Source organism: Neolamprologus multifasciatus, chromosome 14, assembly GCF_963576455.1.
Source record: "Neolamprologus multifasciatus chromosome 14, fNeoMul1.2, whole genome shotgun sequence".
Classification (NCBI taxonomy): domain Eukaryota; kingdom Metazoa; phylum Chordata; class Actinopteri; order Cichliformes; family Cichlidae; genus Neolamprologus; species Neolamprologus multifasciatus.
In genome coordinates, this window is record NC_140452.1 from 2,526,995 (window position 1) to 2,549,023 (window position 22,029).

Genomic DNA, 22,029 nt, shown 5'->3' on the forward strand with positions numbered 1-22,029 from the left:
TTAGCTTTACTCCTCAGTATTACAGAACTGCAATAAAGTTCTTTGTACTGCAGTTCGGGTTCATGTGTTTCCTCTGTAACAACATGCGTGTCATGTTTAGCCGAACTGTGTGAGAGGATGTCACAGCTGATTGAATCGTTTATGAAATTATGCTGCATAAATCACCCTAGTTTGATTTTTGATTTGTTTTGGCTGTATGGCGGTTTTTGAAACGTAAATGAGAGAAATGTAGTTTGATTTCCGGTGAAGGTTAAATATTTCTTTCTCTTTCTTTTCAGGCTGACACATATTATCCTGGATGGCTTTAAAGAAACCTCTTGGATGGAAGGTGAAACATCTTCATGAAAGTTAAAGAAGTCCAGCTGCTTTCTTTCCAAGCTCCACAGACTACCACGAGTTGGATGACTGAGAACCTACACAGACCTGTTAGTGAATGGTTTAATAATTAGTCAAAATAATGATTTATTCTGTATTGCAACAACCAGTTTACACCGGGAACAAACAAAAAACAAACGAAAATTACTTAAACATAAACAAATCACAAAGAAAGAATATTACAGTAGCCACAACTGCACCAAACAGCTTAGCCTTGTCCACCTCAGCTGGAATACCCAAATGTTTGATCATCTATCGTCCACCTGGGCCTTACACAGAGTTTCTGTCTGATTTCTCAGACTTTTTATCTGATTTAGTGCTCAGCTCAGATAAAATAATTATTGTGGGTGATTTTAACATCCATGTAGAAGCTAAAAATGACAGCCTCAACATATGTCTGTGAAGGTTCTCAGTCATCCAGGTCATCGTAGTCAAAGGAGCTTGCACCCCACCATTTGACCTTAGAACTGAAGAAGCTTCTCGGATGAGAGGTGAAACGTCTTCAAGTAACTTAAAGAAATCCTCAACATAGCATTCTGTCAGGGTGGGTGGAAGGGAGGACCCAGATGTGAACTCTTGGAGAGCAGACAGTGAATTTATTTACAGTGATAAATTAGTCCAATAGGCAATGCAAGTGTGCAAACAATCATCAGTGAGCCTTCCCCATTTCTCCTGTGGTGCGTGGTACCACGTTCTGTCACTTTCCCAGCAATGACCTGTGCTCATGATTCATGACTCCTTCCTCCCTGTTGATCCTTGAGCAGGCAAACACAGCAAACAGTCTCTTCTCTCTCTTCACTCAGTTTAGACACCAGAGTTAATACCAGGCTGGGTGAAATATTCCAGCGCTGACTGTCACCCAACTCCACCGTTAAATAGCTCTGCCCAAAGTGGCAGATGATTGGAAACAGCTGGGATGCTGAATCAACTCGGCTCCTACGTAGAGGTGCTTCCAGGTCGGATGTCCTTCGGCGCCTGACTTCCAGAAGTGCAACTTCCTTAAACAACACCAGGAATGGAGAGGGAGAAAAACAACCAAAACAAATCCCACAGGCAGGTGTTGCGTCTCAACACTTCACCAAGTTTTTTGATTCCTCATAGGCATCAAGACAACACACTGCTCAGTAGATCATTTAACACTTTTATTCTCTTCTAGAAGGGAGATGTGTCCTGCATGGCACACTGCCGTGACGTTTTATTCCAAGCTGTCCCTGTTAGGTTTATGTTGTTGGATTGTTATTTCTGCTTAGAAATATTCAATTCAATTCAATTCAGGTGTATTGTCTGCATTTTAGATAAATAGTTGTATATGTTTACAAAATGTACAATTATATTATATTTGCATTTCAAGTTATAAAAATTTACTCAACGTGCGTATGTTTTTTTTTTTACAGTAAAAATACTACTAGGATTTTAAGTTATATGTGTGATGTCAGACCAGTAACACTAATGCAGTATGTCAGTGAAAAAACAACCAAATTCAGTTGAGCTGAAAAAAGAAAGATACCAAACAAGGCAACGGGGGAAAAACTAAAATTAAACAATTTGAGGGGGAAATCCAAACGTAAACTCAAAAGGAGTCAAAAATGGCCGGTTGTATTTCAGACCTCAGAGGGTTAATCCAACAAATCATGAAAAATTAGGTTTACATTTTTGTTCATGACAGTGCAGATTTCTGACATTTTGTGCAATTTAAGTTGTAACAATGTGACTATTTTCTAACAAAAACAGTGAAACTTAAGTTAGACTTGTGTTTGTAAATGAAGCGCCCCATATTGTGTAGCTTTCTGGATTTTATAATTATTGGGCTACATATTTATTTATCATACAGGCTATACAGTACATGGCATCAAAACTCACATGTTTTATGTAACTAAAGTGTGTAATTATGTGGGCTACAGACAATAATTAAGTTATAGACTATATTTATATGAAAAAAGTGTATACTTACTGCATTTGAATCATTTAACCATATGTAACCACCTGAATATGTGTTTGGAAAAAAAGGCTTTGATTTTGCCACCCCATTTGATTTCTTTGCCACCCTAAGAAAATTTCTCTAGATCCGCCCCTGGATGGAAGCAGGGATTACAAATTTAAGAAATCTTGCTAAAGCCATTTGTTCTTGATAGTGGAGTGGGGTGCAGATGGCAAAGTAACGATCCAGAGCCATCCACAGCAGCAGAGTGGACTGAAAGGCTCCTAACAAGTGGATGAAGTGCATCTGAATAAGGCAGCCGATGAGAGAGATCCCCCTCCAGTCGAACAGGAAGCTCAGCAGCATGTGGGGAACAAAGAATACAGGGAGGCTGAGGTCAATGCACGCCATGATGGCAATGAGGATGTACATCGGCGAGTGGAGGCTTCTCTGTGAAACGATCACCAGCAGGGAGTTAGCGAACAGTGACACAACAAACATGAAGGAGAACGGGATGAAGAGGAACGGCCTCAGCTCTCCGAGTTCACTAAAGCCATCCAGGAAGAAATATTTGTGTGAGGAGATGTTCTCCTTCACTGCCTCCATCTCTGTCGCCTCCCAAACCCTCCTAGTTTTTAGCTGGATCAGGCTGAAATGAGACACAAAAATTGGAATAATTTAGTACAAATTGAAAGAAATTCATAAAGAAAGCTGGAGCCACAGACACAGACTCTGTGTTCTGTTGACACTTCAACCTTGCAGGGTTGGCTAATCAGAACCACCAGGACAATGATCCCAAATACACATTACCAATTTGTTTTTTTTAACTTTGTCAAACAAATTGAAACTTGCACTCAATTGTTATTCATCAAAGTCACTAAAGATGTATGCTGCACAATTCTTCCACTGTGGAAAAAGAACACAGATCATTAGGACTAAATGGAAACTTCTGACCACAACTGATCTTTTTTAATATTAGCAAGTCCAGTCTACAACACATGCACATAACAGCAGCAGCTTCAGTGTGACGGTGTGTAAAGTTGTAAAATGACTGAAGCCTGTGTTCACAGCATTTGTTTGACTGCCGACAGTTTTAAAGCTTTCTACAGCCTTGATGTGACCACAGTGAATTAAGACACAGCCTGTGATTAAAGGACAGAAAGGATGATTAAGAGGTAAACACAGGAAGACAGCTACCTGAGCTTTCTGTATTCAGAAAAAGTTCAGATTTCAGTTCAAATAGAGAATGGTTATTGAGATTAGTTTAGGCCTCTTGCATGAAAGTGTTGATATCTTCTAAAGAGAGATGATGCGCCATGTTTTATTTGTGTCCACAGAATTCTGAAATCCATGAATGAGTTTAAGTATCTCTGGGTGTTATTCATAAGGATTAACAGACAGATCAGTGCAGCATCTGCAGTAACGTGGAAGCTGTACTAGTATGTTGTGGTGAAAAGAGAGCTGAGCGTAAAAGCAAAACTGCCAATTTAACCAGTCAGTGTATGTTAAAAATCACAAGTCCCAAATGCTTTCCCAACTTCCCTACACCACATGTATCCTGTCAATTTGTTGGAAATGCTCAGAAGTCTACATAACACCAGTTACACCAGAGCGCTGTATTAAACTTACGGAAATGGAAATGATAAGATGCTGGAAAATTGATTTAGAAGCTCCGCCATCAGATCATGATGAGGAGGAAGGAAGAAGACCCCAACAAGAGAGGATACCCCCAGAGTATCTACAAGACTAGCAAACCAAAGTTCTTGACAAGCCCCTGAAGCAACCACGAAAGGGTGCCTTAATTGTTGCAGACATTTCAGAGCCTCATTTATTAAGAAAGGGAGTAACACAGCGGAGGGGTTTGGTAAGAGATTTAATTAGAGTTGAACAATATAAACACAACCTATCATACCCATGCGTATACAGAGGAACCCTGCGTTCAAAAAGCATGGCTCGTGTAAGTTATTTCGGACTCTTAATTAAGCCAGGGCTATATGGGATCCACAGGGTAAAGACAAACTATCTCTACTTTCAAGATTAGGCTTCAAACTTTCCTTTTTGCTAAAGCATATAGTTAGGGCTGGACCAGGTGACCCTGAATCCTCCCTTAGTTATGCTGCAATAGACGTAGGCTGCTGGGGGATTCCCATGATGCATTGAGTTTTTCCTTTCCAGTCACCTTTCTCACTCACTATGTATTAACAGACCTCTCTGCATTGAATCATATCTGTTATTAATCTCTGTCTCTCTTCCACAGCATGTCTTTATCCTGTCTTCCTTCTCTCACCCCAACCAATCACAGCAGATGGCCCCGCCCCTCCCTGAGCCTGGTTCTGCCGGAGGTTTCTTCCTGTTAAAAGGGAGTTTTTCCTTCCCACTGTCGCCAAAGTGCTGCTCATAGGGGGTCATATGATTGTTGGGTTTTTCTCTGTATCTATGAAGCGCCTTGAGGTGACTTTTGTTGTGATTTGGCGCTATATAAATAAAATTGAAATAAATTAAATTGAATTGAATTGAATTGAATTGAACAAAGGACTCCTCGGTGGCCCTCTGAACATACGCAGCATGGCCTCTAAGAGGGAACAAATGGAACATCTCCCCATTAATTCAAATGTTGATTTCATGGGACTTTCAAAAACTTCTTCATCTCTTTTCAGCCGACAGCAGCCAATTGCTCACCGTTAAACAACTACTACTTTTGACGAAACTTCAGCTTGTTCAGTTTTTTTCAGCTGACTGTTTTCCTTGGTCAATATTTTGGTGAATTTATTGCAATTCAAATTCAAATTTTATTTGTCACACACACACAACCATACACAGTATGACATGGGAGTGAAATGCTTGTAGCTGTACAATGCCCGACCATTAAATGACAGAAAAAAGTTTTACAGTATTTACAATTTACAGGTTACTACAAAATTTACAAATTAACTTAGGAATTTACAGTAAAAAAATGGGCAAATAGCAGAAAGAGATTATAAAGATTATAAAGATTATAAATTATAGGAATTATAGGATTATAGGAAGTGTGTGGTGGTGCGTGTGGTGATGTGATGTGTGTGGGAGAGTCCAGTCTTATAGTGATGTGTGTGGGAGAGTCCAGTCCTACACCTGGTTCAGGGCCTGAATAGCCTGGGGGAAGAAGCTCCTCCTCATTCTCTCTGTTTTGGCCTTAAGGGAGCGGAAGCGCTTCCCAGACCTCAACAGTGAGAAGAGTCCATTGTTGGGATGGGAGAGGTCCATCATAATCTTCCTAGCTTTGGACTTGCACCGCTTGGTGTAGATGGACAGCAGGTCAGGGAGCTCTGATTGAATGATGCGTTCGGCTGAGCGCACCACTCTTTGCAGATCTCGTCTGTCCTGCTTGGTGCAGTTCCCAAACCAGGTGCAGATGTTTGCCGTCAGGACGCTCTCGATGGTGCAGGAGTAGAAGTTCTTGAGCACCTTCAGTGGCAGATGGAAGTCTCTAAGTCTTCTGAGGAAGAAGAGACGCTGACGGGCTTTCTTAACCAGGGTGTTGATGTGGCAGGACCATGACAGGTCCTGAGTGATGTGGACACCCAGGTATCGGAAACTGTCCACTCTCTCCACTGGCGTGCCACTGATGATGAGGGGCTTGTAATTCCTCGCCTGCTTTGTGGTGAAGTCCACGATCAGCTCCTTAGTCTTGCTGATGTTTAGGAGGAGGTTATTCTCCTGGCACCAGGTCTCCAGGTTCCTAATCTCCTCCAGGTAGGCCGTCTTGATGTTGTCGGAGATCAGGCCTACAACAACAGTGTCGTCAGCAAACTTGACAATGGAGGTGGTGTCTGATGTGGCTACACAGTCATAAGTGTACAGTGAGTACAGCAGGGGGCTTAAAACGCAGCCCTGAGGCACTCCAGTGTTGAGTGAGATGGAGGGGGAGACTTGTTTTCCCACCCTCACTGATTGGGGTCTGTCTGTGAGGAAGTTGAGGATCCACTGACACAGTGATGAGCTGAGTCCTAGATCCGTCAACTTGGTGAAAAGCTTAGAGGGAATTATTGTGTTGAATGCTGAACTGTAATCCACGAACAGCATCCTGACATAATTCCCTCTGCCAGTGTCCAGGTGACTCAGGGATGTGTGGAGCAGGTGAGATATGGCGTCGTCTGTGGAACGATTAGTCCGGTAAGCAAACTGAAGTGAGTCGATGGTGGCAGGAAGTGAAGAAGTGATGTGGTCTCTCATCAGTCTTTCAAAACACTTCATCACAATTGAAGTCAGTGCTACTGGACGGTAGTCATTGTGGCAAGCGGGCGGTTGTTTCTTTGGGACAGGGACAATAATGGACTGTTTGAAGCACGTGGGAACCACTGCTTGGGCCAGGGAGAGGTTGAAGATCTCCGTGAACAGCTGGTCAGCGCAGGCTCTCAAGACCCGGCCAGGGATGCATCTGGTCCTGCTGCCTTCCTGGTGTTCACCCTCCTGAAGGTGTTCCTCACGGCATGCTCTGTGATGATGAATGCATTGTCTTCACTGGTGCACTCCGAGCGCGCGCAGCCGTTTGTTGTTTTAATTGCTGCGGCGTCGAAGCGAGCATAAAACGTGTTCAGCTCATCGTCCAGTTAAGCATCGGCATTCATCATTGAAGACGCTGGTCGTTTATAGTCCGTTATAGTCCGCAGTCCTTTCCACAGGCTCCTAGAGTCGCACTGTCGTAGCTGTAACTCTAGTTTTTCCCCGTAGCTCTGCTTTGCCTTTCTGACCGCACTGCGCACGTTGTAGGACGCAGCCTTGTATAGGTCCATATTACCGGAGACGAGCCCTTCATTGTAGGCAGCGGTGCATGATCTCAGAGTGTCGCGGATGTTTTTATCCACCCACGGCTTCTGGTTGGGAAACGTTCGGATGATGTTCTTTCTGCTGTGTCGTCCGCTAGTTTCCCGATAAATCCCACAACCGCTTCCATAAACATGTTGATGTCATCAGAGCTGCGCCGAAACATGTCCCAGTCTGCGTCATCCAGTGCGTCCTGCAGCGTGGCCACTGATTGGTCCGTCCAGCGAGCGACCTCCCTCCTGATTGGTGGTTGCTGCTTTAGCCTTTGTTTGTAAGCAGGCATGAGGAAGATGGCGGCATGGTCCGATTTTCCAAATGCCGGCAGGGGCTGAGCCTTGTAACAGTTCTTGAACGGGGTGTAGCAGTGGTCTAATGTCCTAGTGCCCCGGGTGGGGCAGCTGATGTGCTGGTGAAGGTTGTGAAATGTCCGTTTGAGATTCACTCTGTTAAAATCTCTCATAACAATGAGTGCGGCATCTTGGTGAAGTGTTTGTTGATGTGTGAGAGCCTCATGTAGCTCACATAAGGCAGTGTTCGAGTCTGCGTGAGGCGGAATGTAAACAGTGCAGGCAATGATGTTTGTGCTGTCGCACCATCTGTTGTTCACCATCAAACACACTCCACCACCTCTTTTCTTCCCCGACTCCATTGTCCTGTCCATGCGGTAAACCGAAAAGAACCCCGCCAGCTGCACGCCGTGGTCTGGTATCGCTGGGTTCAGCCAAGTCTTGGTGAAGCAGAGGAGGTTGCAGTCCCGAATGTCTCTCTGGAACTTGATTCTGGCTCTGAGGTCATCAAGCTTGTTCTCGATGGATTGAACATTGGCTAGCAGGATACTGGGCATGGGTGTGCGGTGTGCGTGAGCCTGATTCCTGATGCCGGCTCGTTTACCTCGAGGCCGTCGCTTAGGGTCGCGTCCTTTGTTCTCTCTCAGGATCTCCTTTGGCCAGGTTGGGTCCGGAGTTAAACATGGTGAAATGTTCGTGTATTGTAGACCAATAGAAACCAAAGTGTCTCTACTGTAGCGAATTTGTGTGTTTTGCATGATGCCCATGCAAGATTATGGCAGATATAGCAAAAAGTGACGAAAAACTGCAAAAAGTGGAGAAGTTGGGGCAGAGCATCCAGCACGGCAGCCGACCTCACCGGCACCATTTTCTTTCAATTGTGCAAAGTTTTATGATTTCAGCAACTTTTCTAACACGGACTTCAGCTTCGTCAGTTGTCTTCAGCAGCCCGTTCATCCTTTTCTCCTTTTTTGGGCAGGTGAAGAAGTATACCTTTACAGCAGACACTTCAACTTCTTCACCCCCCCTTTTTTAGCAGACACTTCAACTTCTTCACCACCCCCCCTTTTTTTAACAGACACTTCAACTTCTTCACCACCCCCCCTTTTTTTTTTAGCAGACACTTCAACTTCTTCACCCCCCCTTTTTTTTAACAGACACTTCAACTTCTTCACCACCCCCCTTTTTTAGCAGACACTTCAACTTCTTCACCACCACCCCTTTTTTTTTTAGCAGACACTTCAACTTCTTCACCCCCCCTTTTTTTAGCAGACTCTTCAACTTCTTCACCACCCCCCCTTTTTTTTAGCAGACACTTCAACTTCTTCACCCCCCCTTTTTTAGCAGACACTTCAACTTCTTCACCACCCCCCCTTTTTTTTTAGCAGACACTTCAACTTCTTCACCCCCCCTTTTTTTTAGCAGACACTTCAACTTCTTCACCCCCCCTTTTTTAGCAGACACTTCAACTTCTTCACCACCCCCCCTTTTTTTAACAGACACTTCAACTTCTTCACCACCACCCCTTTTTTTAACAGACACTTCAACTTCTTCACCACCCCCCCTTTTTTTTAGCAGACACTTCAACTTCTTCACCCCCCCTTTTTTAGCAGACACTTCAACTTCTTCACCACCCCCCCTTTTTTTAACAGACACTTCAACTTCTTCACCACCACCCCTTTTTTTTAACAGACACTTCAACTTCTTCACCACCCCCCCTTTTTTTTAGCAGACACTTCAACTTCTTCACCCCCCCTTTTTTAGCAGACACTTCAACTTCTTCACCACCCCCCCTTTTTTTTAGCAGACACTTCAACTTCTTCACCCCCCCTTTTTTAACAGACACTTCAACTTCTTCACCACCACCCCTTTTTTTTAACAGACACTTCAACTTCTTCACCACCCCCCCTTTTTTTTAGCAGACACTTCAACTTCTTCACCCCCCCTTTTTTAGCAGACACTTCAACTTCTTCACCACCCCCCCTTTTTTAGCAGACACTTCAACTTCTTCACCACCCCCCCTTTTGTTAGCAGACACTTCAACTTCTTCACCCCCCCCCCCCCTTTTTTAGCAGACACTTCAGCTTCTTTTGCATGCTATACATTTACTCTCTCATCATATCTCTGTCTGGCATGACTACCGATTTGGCTCATTGAGATGAGCAGTGTCCCGAATTCGACAAGTGGCACAAAAACAAACCAATGGAGGCCCCAGTACAGTGCAATCAGATGAAGAGTTTATTAAGAACACACGTACGGGAAGAAGTACACAGCATCACATCTGCGGACTTCTTCTGCCAAAAATACACAGAGTTTATATATCATCAGGGTTTGACGCCCCCTCTTGCGTTCTATAACATATTTTTGTATTTCTAAGAACATCATTTGCATCTTGTACAGACAATGACACAATTTTTAGAGCTAAGGTCAGACACAGAAGTTCCTCTTTCTAACATCTTTTCCCAAATATGGCGATGATTTCAGGCCCTGGAGGTCCCCGTGGTCCTCCTGTTGACCCATCTTCTGTCACCTGTTACTAAGTAAACTCAAACGCCACAGGTTGCAACAAGAAGCTGAATACATTCAGGCCTCCACTCAAGCCTGTTTCTAGATTATATGTACTATATGTGTTTTGTAAGCGTGTATGCAGTTTTAACCTTCTGTTGCTCTAAGTCACCTACAATAGATTGCCTGGATATTCGCTCCAAACAAAGCTTGAGACCTTTAATGACTGAGCTTTAACTCTTTACTGAGCACAAAAATGCAATGTGTATAAAATGGTGTTAGCTGTAGCTGTAATAAAAAGGTTAATGTAAAGTCAGCAGGTTTTATTAAACATCTTAATGCAGTATCAATACTATAGATTATATCATTAATGATGCAGAATATATTGTAGCCATAAAATAATTTCTTTACTTCCACAGCAGCCAACCTGAGACTGGGTGGCGCAGGTCTGAATCCTTCACCTTGCACCTGGTGCAGTGAATCTTTCCTGCTTTCTTGACACTCTTCAGTGTACCCTTTCACATCTTTTCAAGCAGACACTTCTGCTTCTTCAGCTGTTTTCGGCAGATAATTTCCGCTACACAGCAGTCACGCTGCATTTTCGCAGGAAATGCCACTTTTTATAGTTTTACTTGAAACGTAAAAGAACATTTGATTATTATTTTTCATTATATTATCTTCCTGGTTATGAAATTAAATAATAAACACAAATTAAATAATTCTGAATTGTATTTTATTTATTTTAATTGACCATCAGTTGTTCAGTATATTCAGAGTATATATTTTCCCCCCCAATTATAATGCATGTGGAAATTTTCGTTATCTGGACCTCCTTAAATTTTAAATAATGCCGCTGACCTAAAGGGGCATTCATTCAGTCTAACTTTTCCTTGTTGTATCTAATGAATGAATAAACACTTTTCAAGGAAACAGATTCTTTAGTGTTCCTTTCTTTGCTTTTCAACCATGATCTATGTGCCTTCTTCAGGATGGATTTGAAGAAGGAGAGAGCTCTTTCACGGTTTTAGTTTTTGCACACTCTAATACAAATTAACACATCAAATTCAACATGTACTAGCATCTTGTGATAATCCCTAGCCATAGGAGTGGAGTACACCTTTTAGTTCATTTTAGGGTTAAGAATAGAGCATCTCGAATAGTGCCCTGCTTGATGAGGATGTATAAAAAACTGAAGTTTTCATGAGACAGCTGGGGAGTTGGCCTTTTGATAATCATTTCTTAGTAACTGGGCCCATTTGGCAAATGTGACAGCAAGTCAGTCTCTTGAGGATGTGCTGTCGGACCTCATTGGTCCTAATGCCGTAGACAACTGGGTTGAAACAGCATGGAAAAAGCAGGTACATGGTGCTGAAGAAAACTCGACTGGCTGCAGGGAGGCCGTTTCTGATCCGATATGACAGGAAAGCAGTCAGAGCCAGAATGAGGCTGACTGTGATGACCATGATGTGAGTGATGCAGGTGTGAAGTGCTTTTACACCTGACCCGCTGGACTTCAGCACAGAGCTGAATATCACCACATAGGAGGCAGCGATGAAGACAAAGTCAAGAACAGGAATGAGAAACACCGCCGTCAACCCCACCAGGCTGTTGATGGTGGTGCTTCCACAGGCCAGCTCCACCAAGGCCATGTGCTCACAGAAACAGTGGTTTATCACATTTCTCGAACAGAATGGCAATTTTCCAGCCAGACATACAAAGAGTGTGATCATGAGAACATTTCTCACAACAAGTGGTAGTAAAAATGCAATGAATCTCGATAAGATCATGTGATTGTGGTAGTAAAGGGGTGTGCAGATGGCAAAGTAGCGATCCAGAGCCATCCATACCAGCAGAGTGGACTGAAAGGCTCCTAACAAGTGGATGAAGTGCATCTGAACAAGGCAGCCGATGAGAGAGATCCCCCTCCAGTCGAACAGGAAGCTCAGCAGCATGTGGGGAACAAAGAATACAGGGAGGCTGAGGTCAATGCACGCCATGCTGGCAATGAGGATGTACATCGGTGAGTGGAGGCTTCTCTGTGAAACGATCACGTACACCAGCAGGGAGTTAGCGAACAGTGACACAACAAACATGAAGGAGAACGGGATGAAGAGGAACGGCCTCAGCTCTCCGAGTTCACTAAAGCCATCCAGGAAGAAATGTGTGTGCAAAGAGACGTTCTCCATGCTCCCTCTTTCCTAAAAGGTTTTCAGTTCGACCAGCCTGAAAACAAAGAGAAAGAAACCTTTAACCTCCACCGGTTAATTAAATGTATTTAGACAACATTAAAGAGCAAACAGCATCACTGAGATATTAAATGATGTCAATGATGATCTATTAATACTCCACACTACAACACACATCCTGTATGAAACTCTTCAAGCTGTTAAGATGAATCATTAGTTATGTTGTGTTGCTCCATGTGCTAAGTGAGGTCCAGTTGTCTGCTCTGTAACATGCATTGTGTAAGACATGGTAGCAGTGAATCATTTCCTCTTGCGGAGCTTTGTCCACTGACAGGGAAAACAGAAATATTCGAGGGAAAGCACAGACCTACTTCACAATGGCTTGGTTTTACTTGAAAACAACCTGAAAACAGCAGCATTCAAAACATTTTTAAGCAAATTCTTAACATGAAATATTGTCAGCATCATAGTGAAAAGAGAGCTGAGCTCGAAGAGAGACAAACCTTAAGCAGACATGAACTCAGCAGTGTAGTGAGATAACTTCTTGTCTGCTTAACAGCAAATACCTGCCAGAGAAGAAATATAAGAAATGAATGGCATGAAACATTTCTATAATGAGACGTGAGAGGGCTGGACCAGGTGACCCTGAATCCTCCCTTAGTTATGCTGCAATAGATGTAGGCTGCCGGGGGATTCCCATGATGCATTGAGTTTTTCCTTTCCAGTCACCTTTCTCACTCACTATGTGTTAACAGACCTCTCTGTATTGAATCATATTTGTTATTAACCTCTGTCTCTCTTCCACAGCATGTCTTTATCCTGTCTTCCTTCTCTCACCCCAACCAATCACAGCAGATGGCCCCGCCCCTCCCTGAGCCTGGTTCTGCTGGAGGTTTCTTCCTGTTAAAAGGGAGTTTTTCCTTCCCACTGTCGCCAAAGTGCTGCTCATAGGGGGTCATATGATTGTTGGGTTTTTGTCTGTATCTATGAAGTGCTTTGAGGCAACTTTTGTTGTGATTTGATATATAAATAAAAGTGAATTGAACAGGAAACTGTTCAAGCTTGGGTAAATTACACACAATGAGACAGAGGACGCAAAGCTAAACATAACACGTGAGACGGAAGACGAAGGTACCTTCAAAATAAGAGAACCAAAGCAAAATATGGTACACACAGACAGGAGACTACCAAAGTAAAACAGGAAGTAATGGAAACATACACACAGAGGGGCAGACAGACAAACAGGGCCTGTCTCAATAGCTGTGTCCCAATTTAGGGTCGGAGGCTGCATTTAAAGCCCAATTACGTCACAGTGACGTGACAAAGGCTGCCCCAATTTGAAGCCTGCTCCAAATGTGGCCAAAAATCTGTGCTTCTACAAATTTGAAGGATTGGAGGTGTATCCTTCCTGCCCCTACCCATCCTACAATTCATAGCGCGGCGGTGGGTGTGGATAATTTTTTCAAAAAAAAACCGGCAGATGGCGGAATATTCAGTACTTACTTTTAAAACTAAGTACTGAATATTATGTCACTTATTTATGTGCAAATGTTTCATAATGAGGAACATTAAAACATTCCTGTTGGCCACATGTCGGGAAAGTTATGTGACATTAGTGACGTTTGTACTAACTTGGTTTTAAAGCCTTTACTTTAAAATATACGCTGTTCAATAGTCGACCTTAATCTTACAGAGAATGTGATGATTTTATGGATAATTAAAGTCAGTCATATATCCACAAAGGCTAGGCTGCACATTTATCTTATCTTATTTGACCCTACTTGAGAGTATTTATATATTTTTGCATTTAAGAAAACGTTTTATTTAAAAAATTGAATCTAATAATGACACGTGAATCCAAATGGTTTGTTTTGTTTCTTTTTGACAAATGAGCAGTTAATTTTGAAAGACCTGTATTTTTTTAAAATCAATCAATTACTAAAATAATCGATAGCTGCAGTCCTACTATGAACCACTAAAAAATATTTTTAGGAAAGCACAGTAAAAAGTATGACAACGACCATGCAACATTCAGCATTTGTTTGTTTGTTAATAATAAAACATGAATATTAAGCAGTGGGACCTTTCATAATGAGGTCACGCTGCTGTGGGCGTCCTCTAAACGTTTTAAAGAAGCAGAGTTTCAGCGACTCCAGCAGGCTGAAGCTGACTCAGACTCACTGAACGTTTCAGGCTTTGAGTTGTAACTGGTTGTTGTTTCAAATTTTAGTTCTACGTCATGCAAAACAAACACAAGTTTGAAAGAGCTGCCTTATAGCTTCCAGTCAAGTCAACACCAGAATGCAAAGAACTGTTTTTTCGTGTGAACAACAGTAACTGAATGAAAACAAGGCTCATGAAAAATTCCACACAGCTTTCAGATTTCATACTCGGTGCCTACTTTGACGGTGGGACTTTCAGGTACTTATATTTCACTATTGTCATGTCTCTGTATGTGTTTATCTTTGGATCTAACCTCCTGCTGATTGTGGTTATCTGTGTGAACAGGAGCTTACATGAACCTATGTACATGTTTCTGTGCAGCCTGTTTGTGAATGAGCTGTATGGTAGCACAGGGCTGTTTCCGTTCCTCCTGCTTCAGATCCTCTCTGATGTTCACACTGTTTCTGCTCCTCTGTGCTTCCTGCAGGTTTTCTCTGTCTACTCTTATGGAAGTATAGAGTTTTTAAACTTAGCCGTCATGTCGTATGACAGGTATCTTGCTATCTGTTGTCCTCTGCAATACAACGAACTGATGACATCTAACAAAGTTACTAAACTCATTGTAGCGATATGGTCACCACCACTTCTTGTGAATTTCCTGACACTGCCTTTGATCGTTCCTTTAAAGCGGTGTGGAAACATTATAAACAAAGTGTACTGTGACAACCACTCCATCGTGAAGCTGGCCTGCTCTGACACCACACTGAATAACATCTATGGACTCACTGTTAGTGCCTTGTCAGTTTTTGGGCCTTTAATTGTAATCCTCTACACCTACACGAGGATCCTGAAAGTCTGCTTTTCTGGATCCAAACAGACGCGACAGAAAGCCGTCAGCACCTGCACGCCTCACCTCGCTTCTCTGCTCAACTTCTCCTTTGGAGCCTGCTTTGAAATACTGCAGAGCAGATTTAACATGAACAGTTCACCAAATATGTTGAGGATATTTCTATCACTTTACTTCCTAACATGCCCACCAATCTTCAACCCTTTAATGTATGGACTGAATCTCTCCAAAATCCGTGTAACATGTAAAAATCTTATAGCACATGTAATTTGTTAGTATGAACTAATACATTTTGAGATTTTTCTTTATGTTATTGGACCATTTTATCTAACTGTGTAAGTATATAGTGTATTATAGTATATAATATACTATTATAAGTATATTTACTCATACTGAACTCCAACCTGATTTAGTTTTGTTAATACAAACTCAGACTTTATTGTACTAAAGTAAAGCTGTATGAATCTTCTGTGTATAACTTTAAATTGTTTATAGGGTCAACAAAATTTAAAAGCATTTTTTTCACAGTCCTGGTGACACATTTTTAAAAGATATACTTTTACACTCCTGAGTTCATCAAAATATATTTTAAACCTAAATTAAAATGTACGTTTTCTCCTTTATTCCTTCCTGTTGTGTTCGGGTCAAATTTACAACTTAAAACACTCATAAATATTGTGTTTTACATCTGATTGCCCCAAGGCCTTACGACATCCTCCACACTATGCACTTGAACATATAAAAGCGATCAGCACCTCTTTCAGTGAATTTTGAGTGTTTTAATCAACTTTGTTACACCTGTGGCGTTCCCAGTCAAAAGCGATCGCCATAGGAAATGAATGGGAATGAATGGGAGTGGACAGTCAGAGGAGAAGAAGCACGTTGGATTTTCATGAGTGAACGGAGCTGCACTACCACCTGCATCTGGGGAAGAGAACACCATTGGGACTTTTTCACATCTAGAACTGTTTTTGGGGCACGGTAAATAAAATGTGTCCAGTCAATGAGAGACCGATGCCTGGGTCCTGTCTTCCCGCTAACCTTGACCTTTCAGGGCTCTAGAGTGAGACCAATTTTTCAATGGTGCGACTAAAACACATCCTAGTTCGCACCGGTGCGACCAACTGTTTGAGTAAAGAAAGTCTCCGTGTGGTCAACCACAGACACACATTATGCCCCTATCGTGGTCTAAACCAATCAGATATAGTCAAGGGCGGGACCTCTCTGATTGGCTGTGGTCCAGTTGAAAGTGCAGGTGGATAGAGAGAGGTGAGTAGCTTGAATGAAGCGATAAAGCTCAAAAACTATTTCAACAACCACCAAACAGCAAATAAGAGCAGGTAAACGGACTGCACACAAAGACGCAGAGCGGACCGACGCCTCAGAATCAGCGTTCTCTCTCTCGGCTTTCTCACCCGACGGACCGAACACAGACACGCCGTTGGGGCTGAAAGCCGACAGCTCACTGATTCTGATGTGTCTGCGGGTCCGCACTTTGTGTTTCCGTCTTTTTTGCACTAGAAAAGTGCACATGTAAAACTGCGGTTTGAAGTGATGCGGTTGAAATACAAGTTGGCAAAAAGTTGGTCTAGAGTTTTAATAGTAGTAGTATAAGCTTTGCTCAGTAATTAAGCATCCCTGATGAACCTCTGTCTACACAATCATGTTTAGCCAGTTCACCCATGAGCTCATAACCCCCCCGCACATGAAAGGCATTGAATAAAATATTTCTGGTGGCCTTCAGTGGATAAAGATGTGTGTCATGAACCAACGGGTTCGCCCAGGAAAGTGGACCCAAAAGTGCAGACAGGCGAGGAATGCTTACAGTGACATTTATTTAAAAAAGGTGGTCTAAAGTGACGAGGGGGCCCAAAAAGGCTGGTTGCAGGAAACGAGGAAGAGGTCAGAGAGCCGAGGGAATATTCTGTAACAGAGGGAGAGGTAGTTAAAATCGGAAGAGAAAACTAGAGCTTAATAACTAGAAACTGGAGAATAGTTCGCCTTACTGTGCCAGTCCGGGTTAGTATCACTGAGGGGAGGCGAGAGAGGTCCGTGGAAAGCATCTGGAGGCTCTCAAGCTGAAGCGTGGAGGTTAGAGGGCAGGTGGGCGAGCAGGCTGGGAGACAGGGACTGTCCCAGTAAGGTGAAGCCAGGGTTGAAACTCCGCTGAATGAAGGGAAGACAGGAATTACTCCAAGAGATAAATCACACGAGGAAAACCACGAAGGGAAACGTCATTTACCACCGAGAAGAGTAGAACAAACTGGAGCCGGCTGAGTCAGCTGAAGTAGGTCTCCCACTGATTGCTCACAGCTGAGGCTCAGTTGAAGCACTGATGGCTCAGCAGCCACAGGAAACCCCTCCATGTACTCCCACGGACCATGACAGCATGAGAGAATATGTTTCAGCCACTTGTGCCCAAATTAAGAGCCAAGCTCAACCATCGTGGTCTCCCGCAGCCACTCACAGTCCCACACAGGCCCTGGTCTCACGTCACACTTGACTTTGTGACCAGTTTATCTCCTTCAAATGGCAAGATAGTAATTCTCGATATAGTTGACATGTTTTTCAAGGCCGGTGATTTCCTAGCCCTACAAAAGATTCCCACAGCTACAAAGACAGCTAATCTTATGGTGGAACATGTTTTGGTGCTCCATGAACTCCCTTTAAAAATGGTGTCGTGCTCCCCAGTTGGTGTGGAGGACTTTCTGTAGCACGCTGGGCGCTAAGGTTCGTTTGAGCTCTCTGCTCTATTCCATAATCCTCCTTCTAACACATGTGCCCAGGGTAGACTATGTCTTTTTGAAGCCTCCCTCGAGTACCAGACTTCATGTTTCCAGCTGTGGAGCAGGACCTGGGCTTTCCCTCCATCCATCATCTACAAAAGATTACCTGAGTATGGGAATGCACCAGGGTAGGGCTGTTTGATATAACGATATATATCGGATATAAAAACGTCTATCGTTTCATTTCACGCTATCGTTTGTTTCGTGGTGTCGCAAAATAAACTGTTTATGGCAATATATTTTCATGGCTTTGATGGTCACTGTAGTGGCTATATTCATTTCTTAAAGTTCTCTTTCTCTGATATTTAATATAACCACACTACGGACGGACAAGCACCTGTTTTTATGTGCTGTGGTTAGCAACAACGATGGTAGCACCACCGCGTGTCTGCTTGTTTATTTTCCACGTAAACCTTTCACAATAAAGCTCAAGATCCTGTTGAGACTTTTCAAAATAAACTGAATCACATGAAAGAGCAGATTATTTATGGATGAGAAGTAAAAAAGAGTCGCCAGGTGCTAAAAAATAAACCTTAGACTCAAACGTTAGAACAGGCTAGCACGCCGTGTAATAAATACTCACAAAGAAAACGGCGCCGTTACAACTTACGTCTAAAAATGTATCATTTCATGCATCGGTTAAAACACTCCAGCTACATGACGCCCAGCTGGAAACACTTCACGCAAGTCGAGCTGCCCGAGATTCACAGAATTTACAGAAAATGTTACATTTTTGTGATTTATATCGTTATCGGGCGATAGATGTCTTATATCGGGATATGAGATTTTGGTCATATCGCACAGCCCTGCACCAGGGTACTGTGGCAACGCACGGCTGAGCAGAACCATTACCTGCCAGATCAGAGGGACCTGGTCTCATGGTACACACAGGGTCAGAAGGTCTGGATGTCTGCAAAGGTTATCACTTTAAATCTGTTTTCTAGGAAATTAGCCCTCCGGTTCATATGAAACATCAGTGCTTAGTCCTACAGCGTTTAGTCTCAAACGGACTGCGTCTCTGAAAGTCGTCCTACATTGTGTCCCAGATTAAGACTTTCTGGTGCTCTTCCCTTACAGTCATCTTCTTGTGCATTAATCCTTTGCACTCACAGTTTTTTTTTAAAGAGTTTTTACAAGAATTAGCTTATTCCTCCACAGTGTGTGACACAATCATGCTTCACAAAGGAGTTTTCTTTCTCTAGGCAATATCAAAGCAAGTTGCTTAACTGCAATTTAAAAAAAAAAGAGTCCTGTAAGACTTTCTGTATTTTTTTTTTTACATGTAAGACCAAAAATACTTTTTGATTTTCAAATGGTAAATATACTGGCTCTTATACAGCCCCTTTCTACTCTAACTGAGCCCACAAAGGGCTTTACACAACTGGCCTCATTCAGTCATGAACACCTATTCACACAAGCACCTTTTTCTATGTTCTTTCTATCATAAGTGAGTTCGAACATTTCCACCAGTCTTGACAAAAACAGAACTGAATGAAAGCATGCACACTTAGACATTTATTGGGGAAGATGATGTGATATTATATGATATAATATTAATAATATAATATATATTATTATCTGTAAGTGAGCTCATCCATCTATTAAACATTGCTTTCTCCATACAGCATGGCCATGGACACCAGTGCTGTTCAGATCTCTCTTAAAGCTCTATGAACAGTGGGCAAGAGGGAGGCCTTATCTTCTTAGGAAAAACTCAAGGTTCGTCTTTACATCCACCAGGTGACTGGAAACTCTTCTGAGAATTTGATTACCACTTTTTAAACACCCCAATAGAAAATTTTCTAACATTTGAAAACGTAATATCTACTTTTGTAAATGTTCCCTATTAAGCAGACAGTTAAGAGTGACCCTAGTGTATGTTGAGAGATTAAGGAGTGAACATTCAGGATGAGACTAGCAGTGATGTAACCACAGACTGAGTTAAATGCAGCTGTGAGTTGAGTGTTTAAAGTAGCTACCAGTGGGAGTAAAGCATGCTGCTGGTTAGGACATGATGAAGTTGATAAACAAATGATAAGGTTACCTAGGCAACTAACGACTAATTGTCAGTCAAAACAAACAGCAATTTACTTTATGTTTGTATTTTAGAGTTTGTTGCTAAGTCTCTCCTATGAGGATGATGATAGCCTTGAATTTCCTCTTTTTGAATTTCGACTGACTGTGGCTTAAAGTTCAAGCTCTTCAAAGATACTTTTGCACATTTAAATCCTGTGGAGTAATGCTATGTCCAAGTTACTCAGAAATCAGATTTTTCATAGTACGATACATTTTCTCAAAGATTGCCGTGAAGATCTAACTTCATTCAGTGTGCTAAAAATGAACGGGACAAGTAAAATACTGATGTCAATGCTGTCTCGTATACTAAAGTACAGACATGGAACATGCATTACGCACAACTAAATGTACATGTACATAAACTGGGATGACAAAGTACACACAACTATTTTATGTTTGTTATCAGAGTTTTACAGATGTTGCGGATTTTGGTCATTTTCAGGCCGTACATCACAGGATTGAAGAGCGGCTGGCATGTAAGAAAATATAACGATAAAAATATGCGCAGCATGTTTGGCACATTTTTCATATTAAATCTGCTCTGTAAAATTTCAAAGCTCGCTCCAAAGGAAAAGTTCAATATGGAAGCCAGGTGAGGCGTGCAGGTACTGACGGCTTTCTGTCTCGTCTGATCAGAACCAGAAAAACAAACCAGCAGAATCTTCATGTAGGTGTAAAGAATGAAAAGCAAAGCACCGAAGATTGTGCTGAAAGTAGCAAGGAGGCCATACAAGTTGATCACAGTGGTGTCTGAGCATGCCAACTTCACAACAGAGTGTGTGTCACAGTATACTTTAGAAATTGTGTTTCCACACAGCTGCAAACGTGAGGTCAAATATAACAAGGGAGCCATTGCAAAACAAGGATAGAACCACGTTGCAGCTATAAGCATGCCGATTTTTTTTGATGTCATGTGTGTGTTGTATTGCAGAGGACAGCAGATAGCAAGGTACCTGTCGTAAGACATGATGGCTAAATTTAAATATTCTACAGCCCCATATATATGAACACAGAAGATCTGCAGGAAGCACAGAGGAGCAGAAACAGTGTGAACATCAGAGAGGATCTGAACCAGGAGGGACGGAAACAGCCCTGTGCTACCATACAGCTCATTCACAAACAGGCTGCACAGAAACATGTACATAGGTTCATGTAAGCTCCTGTTCACACAGATAACCACAATCAGCAGGACGTTGGAACCTACAATGAAAATATATAAAGCAAGAATAACAATGAAGCACAAGTTAGTTACACGTCCTGTGTCAAAATAGCCAGTAAGGGTGAAAAAGGAGACCTGTGTGGTGTTTATCATGATTGTTCTTTGGATTTAGAACAATTGACTGGTTCATCTAAAAAATTATTAAACTATCTTTTGTTATAAAGTGAAAAATTAAATATGTTTAAAGTTGGAGTGAAATGGGCCATCATGCAACCTAAATATCAACTACAAAGGAAGATAAGTGAGTGTAATAACACTGAAGAGTTTCATTTCCAGGCAACTTAAAAAGTAAATAAAGGTTAGTTCAGAAATAAGTCACAAAAGATTTGTGATGTTGGGTGGTTTTGATCATTAGCCTGCTGTGCTCCGGCTCCTGTCCCAAGTGAGCTTAAACTCTACCTCAGCTTCTTATAAAGCTGCCTGTAGAGAGGTGTGTGTGTGTGTGTGTGTGTGTGTGTGTGTGTGGGTTTGCTGACAGACATATTCAACCACGCTGTGGTACCGGCCTGCTTCAAGTCCACCTCCATCGTCCCCATACCCCAAAACTCCAAGCCATCTAGCCTCAATGAACTCAAAGTGCTTTGAGCAGCTGGTCCTAGCACACTTCAAATCCTGTCTCCCCCCCACCCTGGACCCCCACCAATTCGCACAGAACAGGAGCACAGAGGGCTGGGTCACTCTTAACTGTCTGCTTAATAGGGAAACTGAGGCTGGGCGCTCACGTATGTACCGGCTCACTCCTGGTGGCCGATTGGCGGGGCCTGGCGCCTGTGGCCCGGCTGGGCCCCTTCCAGGGGATGGGGTGCCCTCAGGCCTCTGGGCATGAAGCTCGGTCCTCTCTGGCACAGCTGGCTGCCGGCAGAG

The 22,029-nt window shown here is 42.6% G+C and overlaps 3 protein-coding genes and 1 pseudogene across 3 annotated transcripts; 1 reads left to right on the forward strand and 3 right to left on the reverse strand.

Moving 5' to 3' along the window:
• Nucleotides 1-2,434: 2,434 nt before the first annotated feature.
• LOC146502931 (olfactory receptor 4K3-like) lies at nt 2,435-2,899 on the reverse strand. Its single transcript, XM_085131117.1, has one exon. It carries the CDS (start codon nt 2,897-2,899, stop codon nt 2,435-2,437), a length of 465 nt encoding a protein of 154 aa, XP_084987243.1.
• Nucleotides 2,900-9,492: 6,593 nt separating this feature from the next.
• LOC146502932 (olfactory receptor 52K1-like) lies at nt 9,493-14,327 on the reverse strand. Its single transcript, XM_085183890.1, has one exon. It carries the CDS (start codon nt 12,072-12,074, stop codon nt 11,121-11,123), a length of 954 nt encoding a protein of 317 aa, XP_085040016.1. The 5' UTR covers nt 12,075-14,327; the 3' UTR covers nt 9,493-11,120.
• An 88-nt stretch (nt 14,328-14,415) lies between these two features.
• LOC146502933 (olfactory receptor 6E1-like) lies at nt 14,416-15,292 on the forward strand (annotated as a pseudogene).
• Nucleotides 15,293-19,914: 4,622 nt separating this feature from the next.
• On the reverse strand, nt 19,915-21,723 carry LOC146502934 (olfactory receptor 4B13-like). Its single transcript, XM_085184469.1, is given in 2 exon segments — nt 19,915-20,444; nt 20,446-21,723. Coding segments are annotated over 2 exon segments (861 nt in total). The 5' UTR covers nt 21,259-21,723; the 3' UTR covers nt 19,915-20,396.
• Between the last annotated feature and the right edge of the window lie 306 nt (nt 21,724-22,029).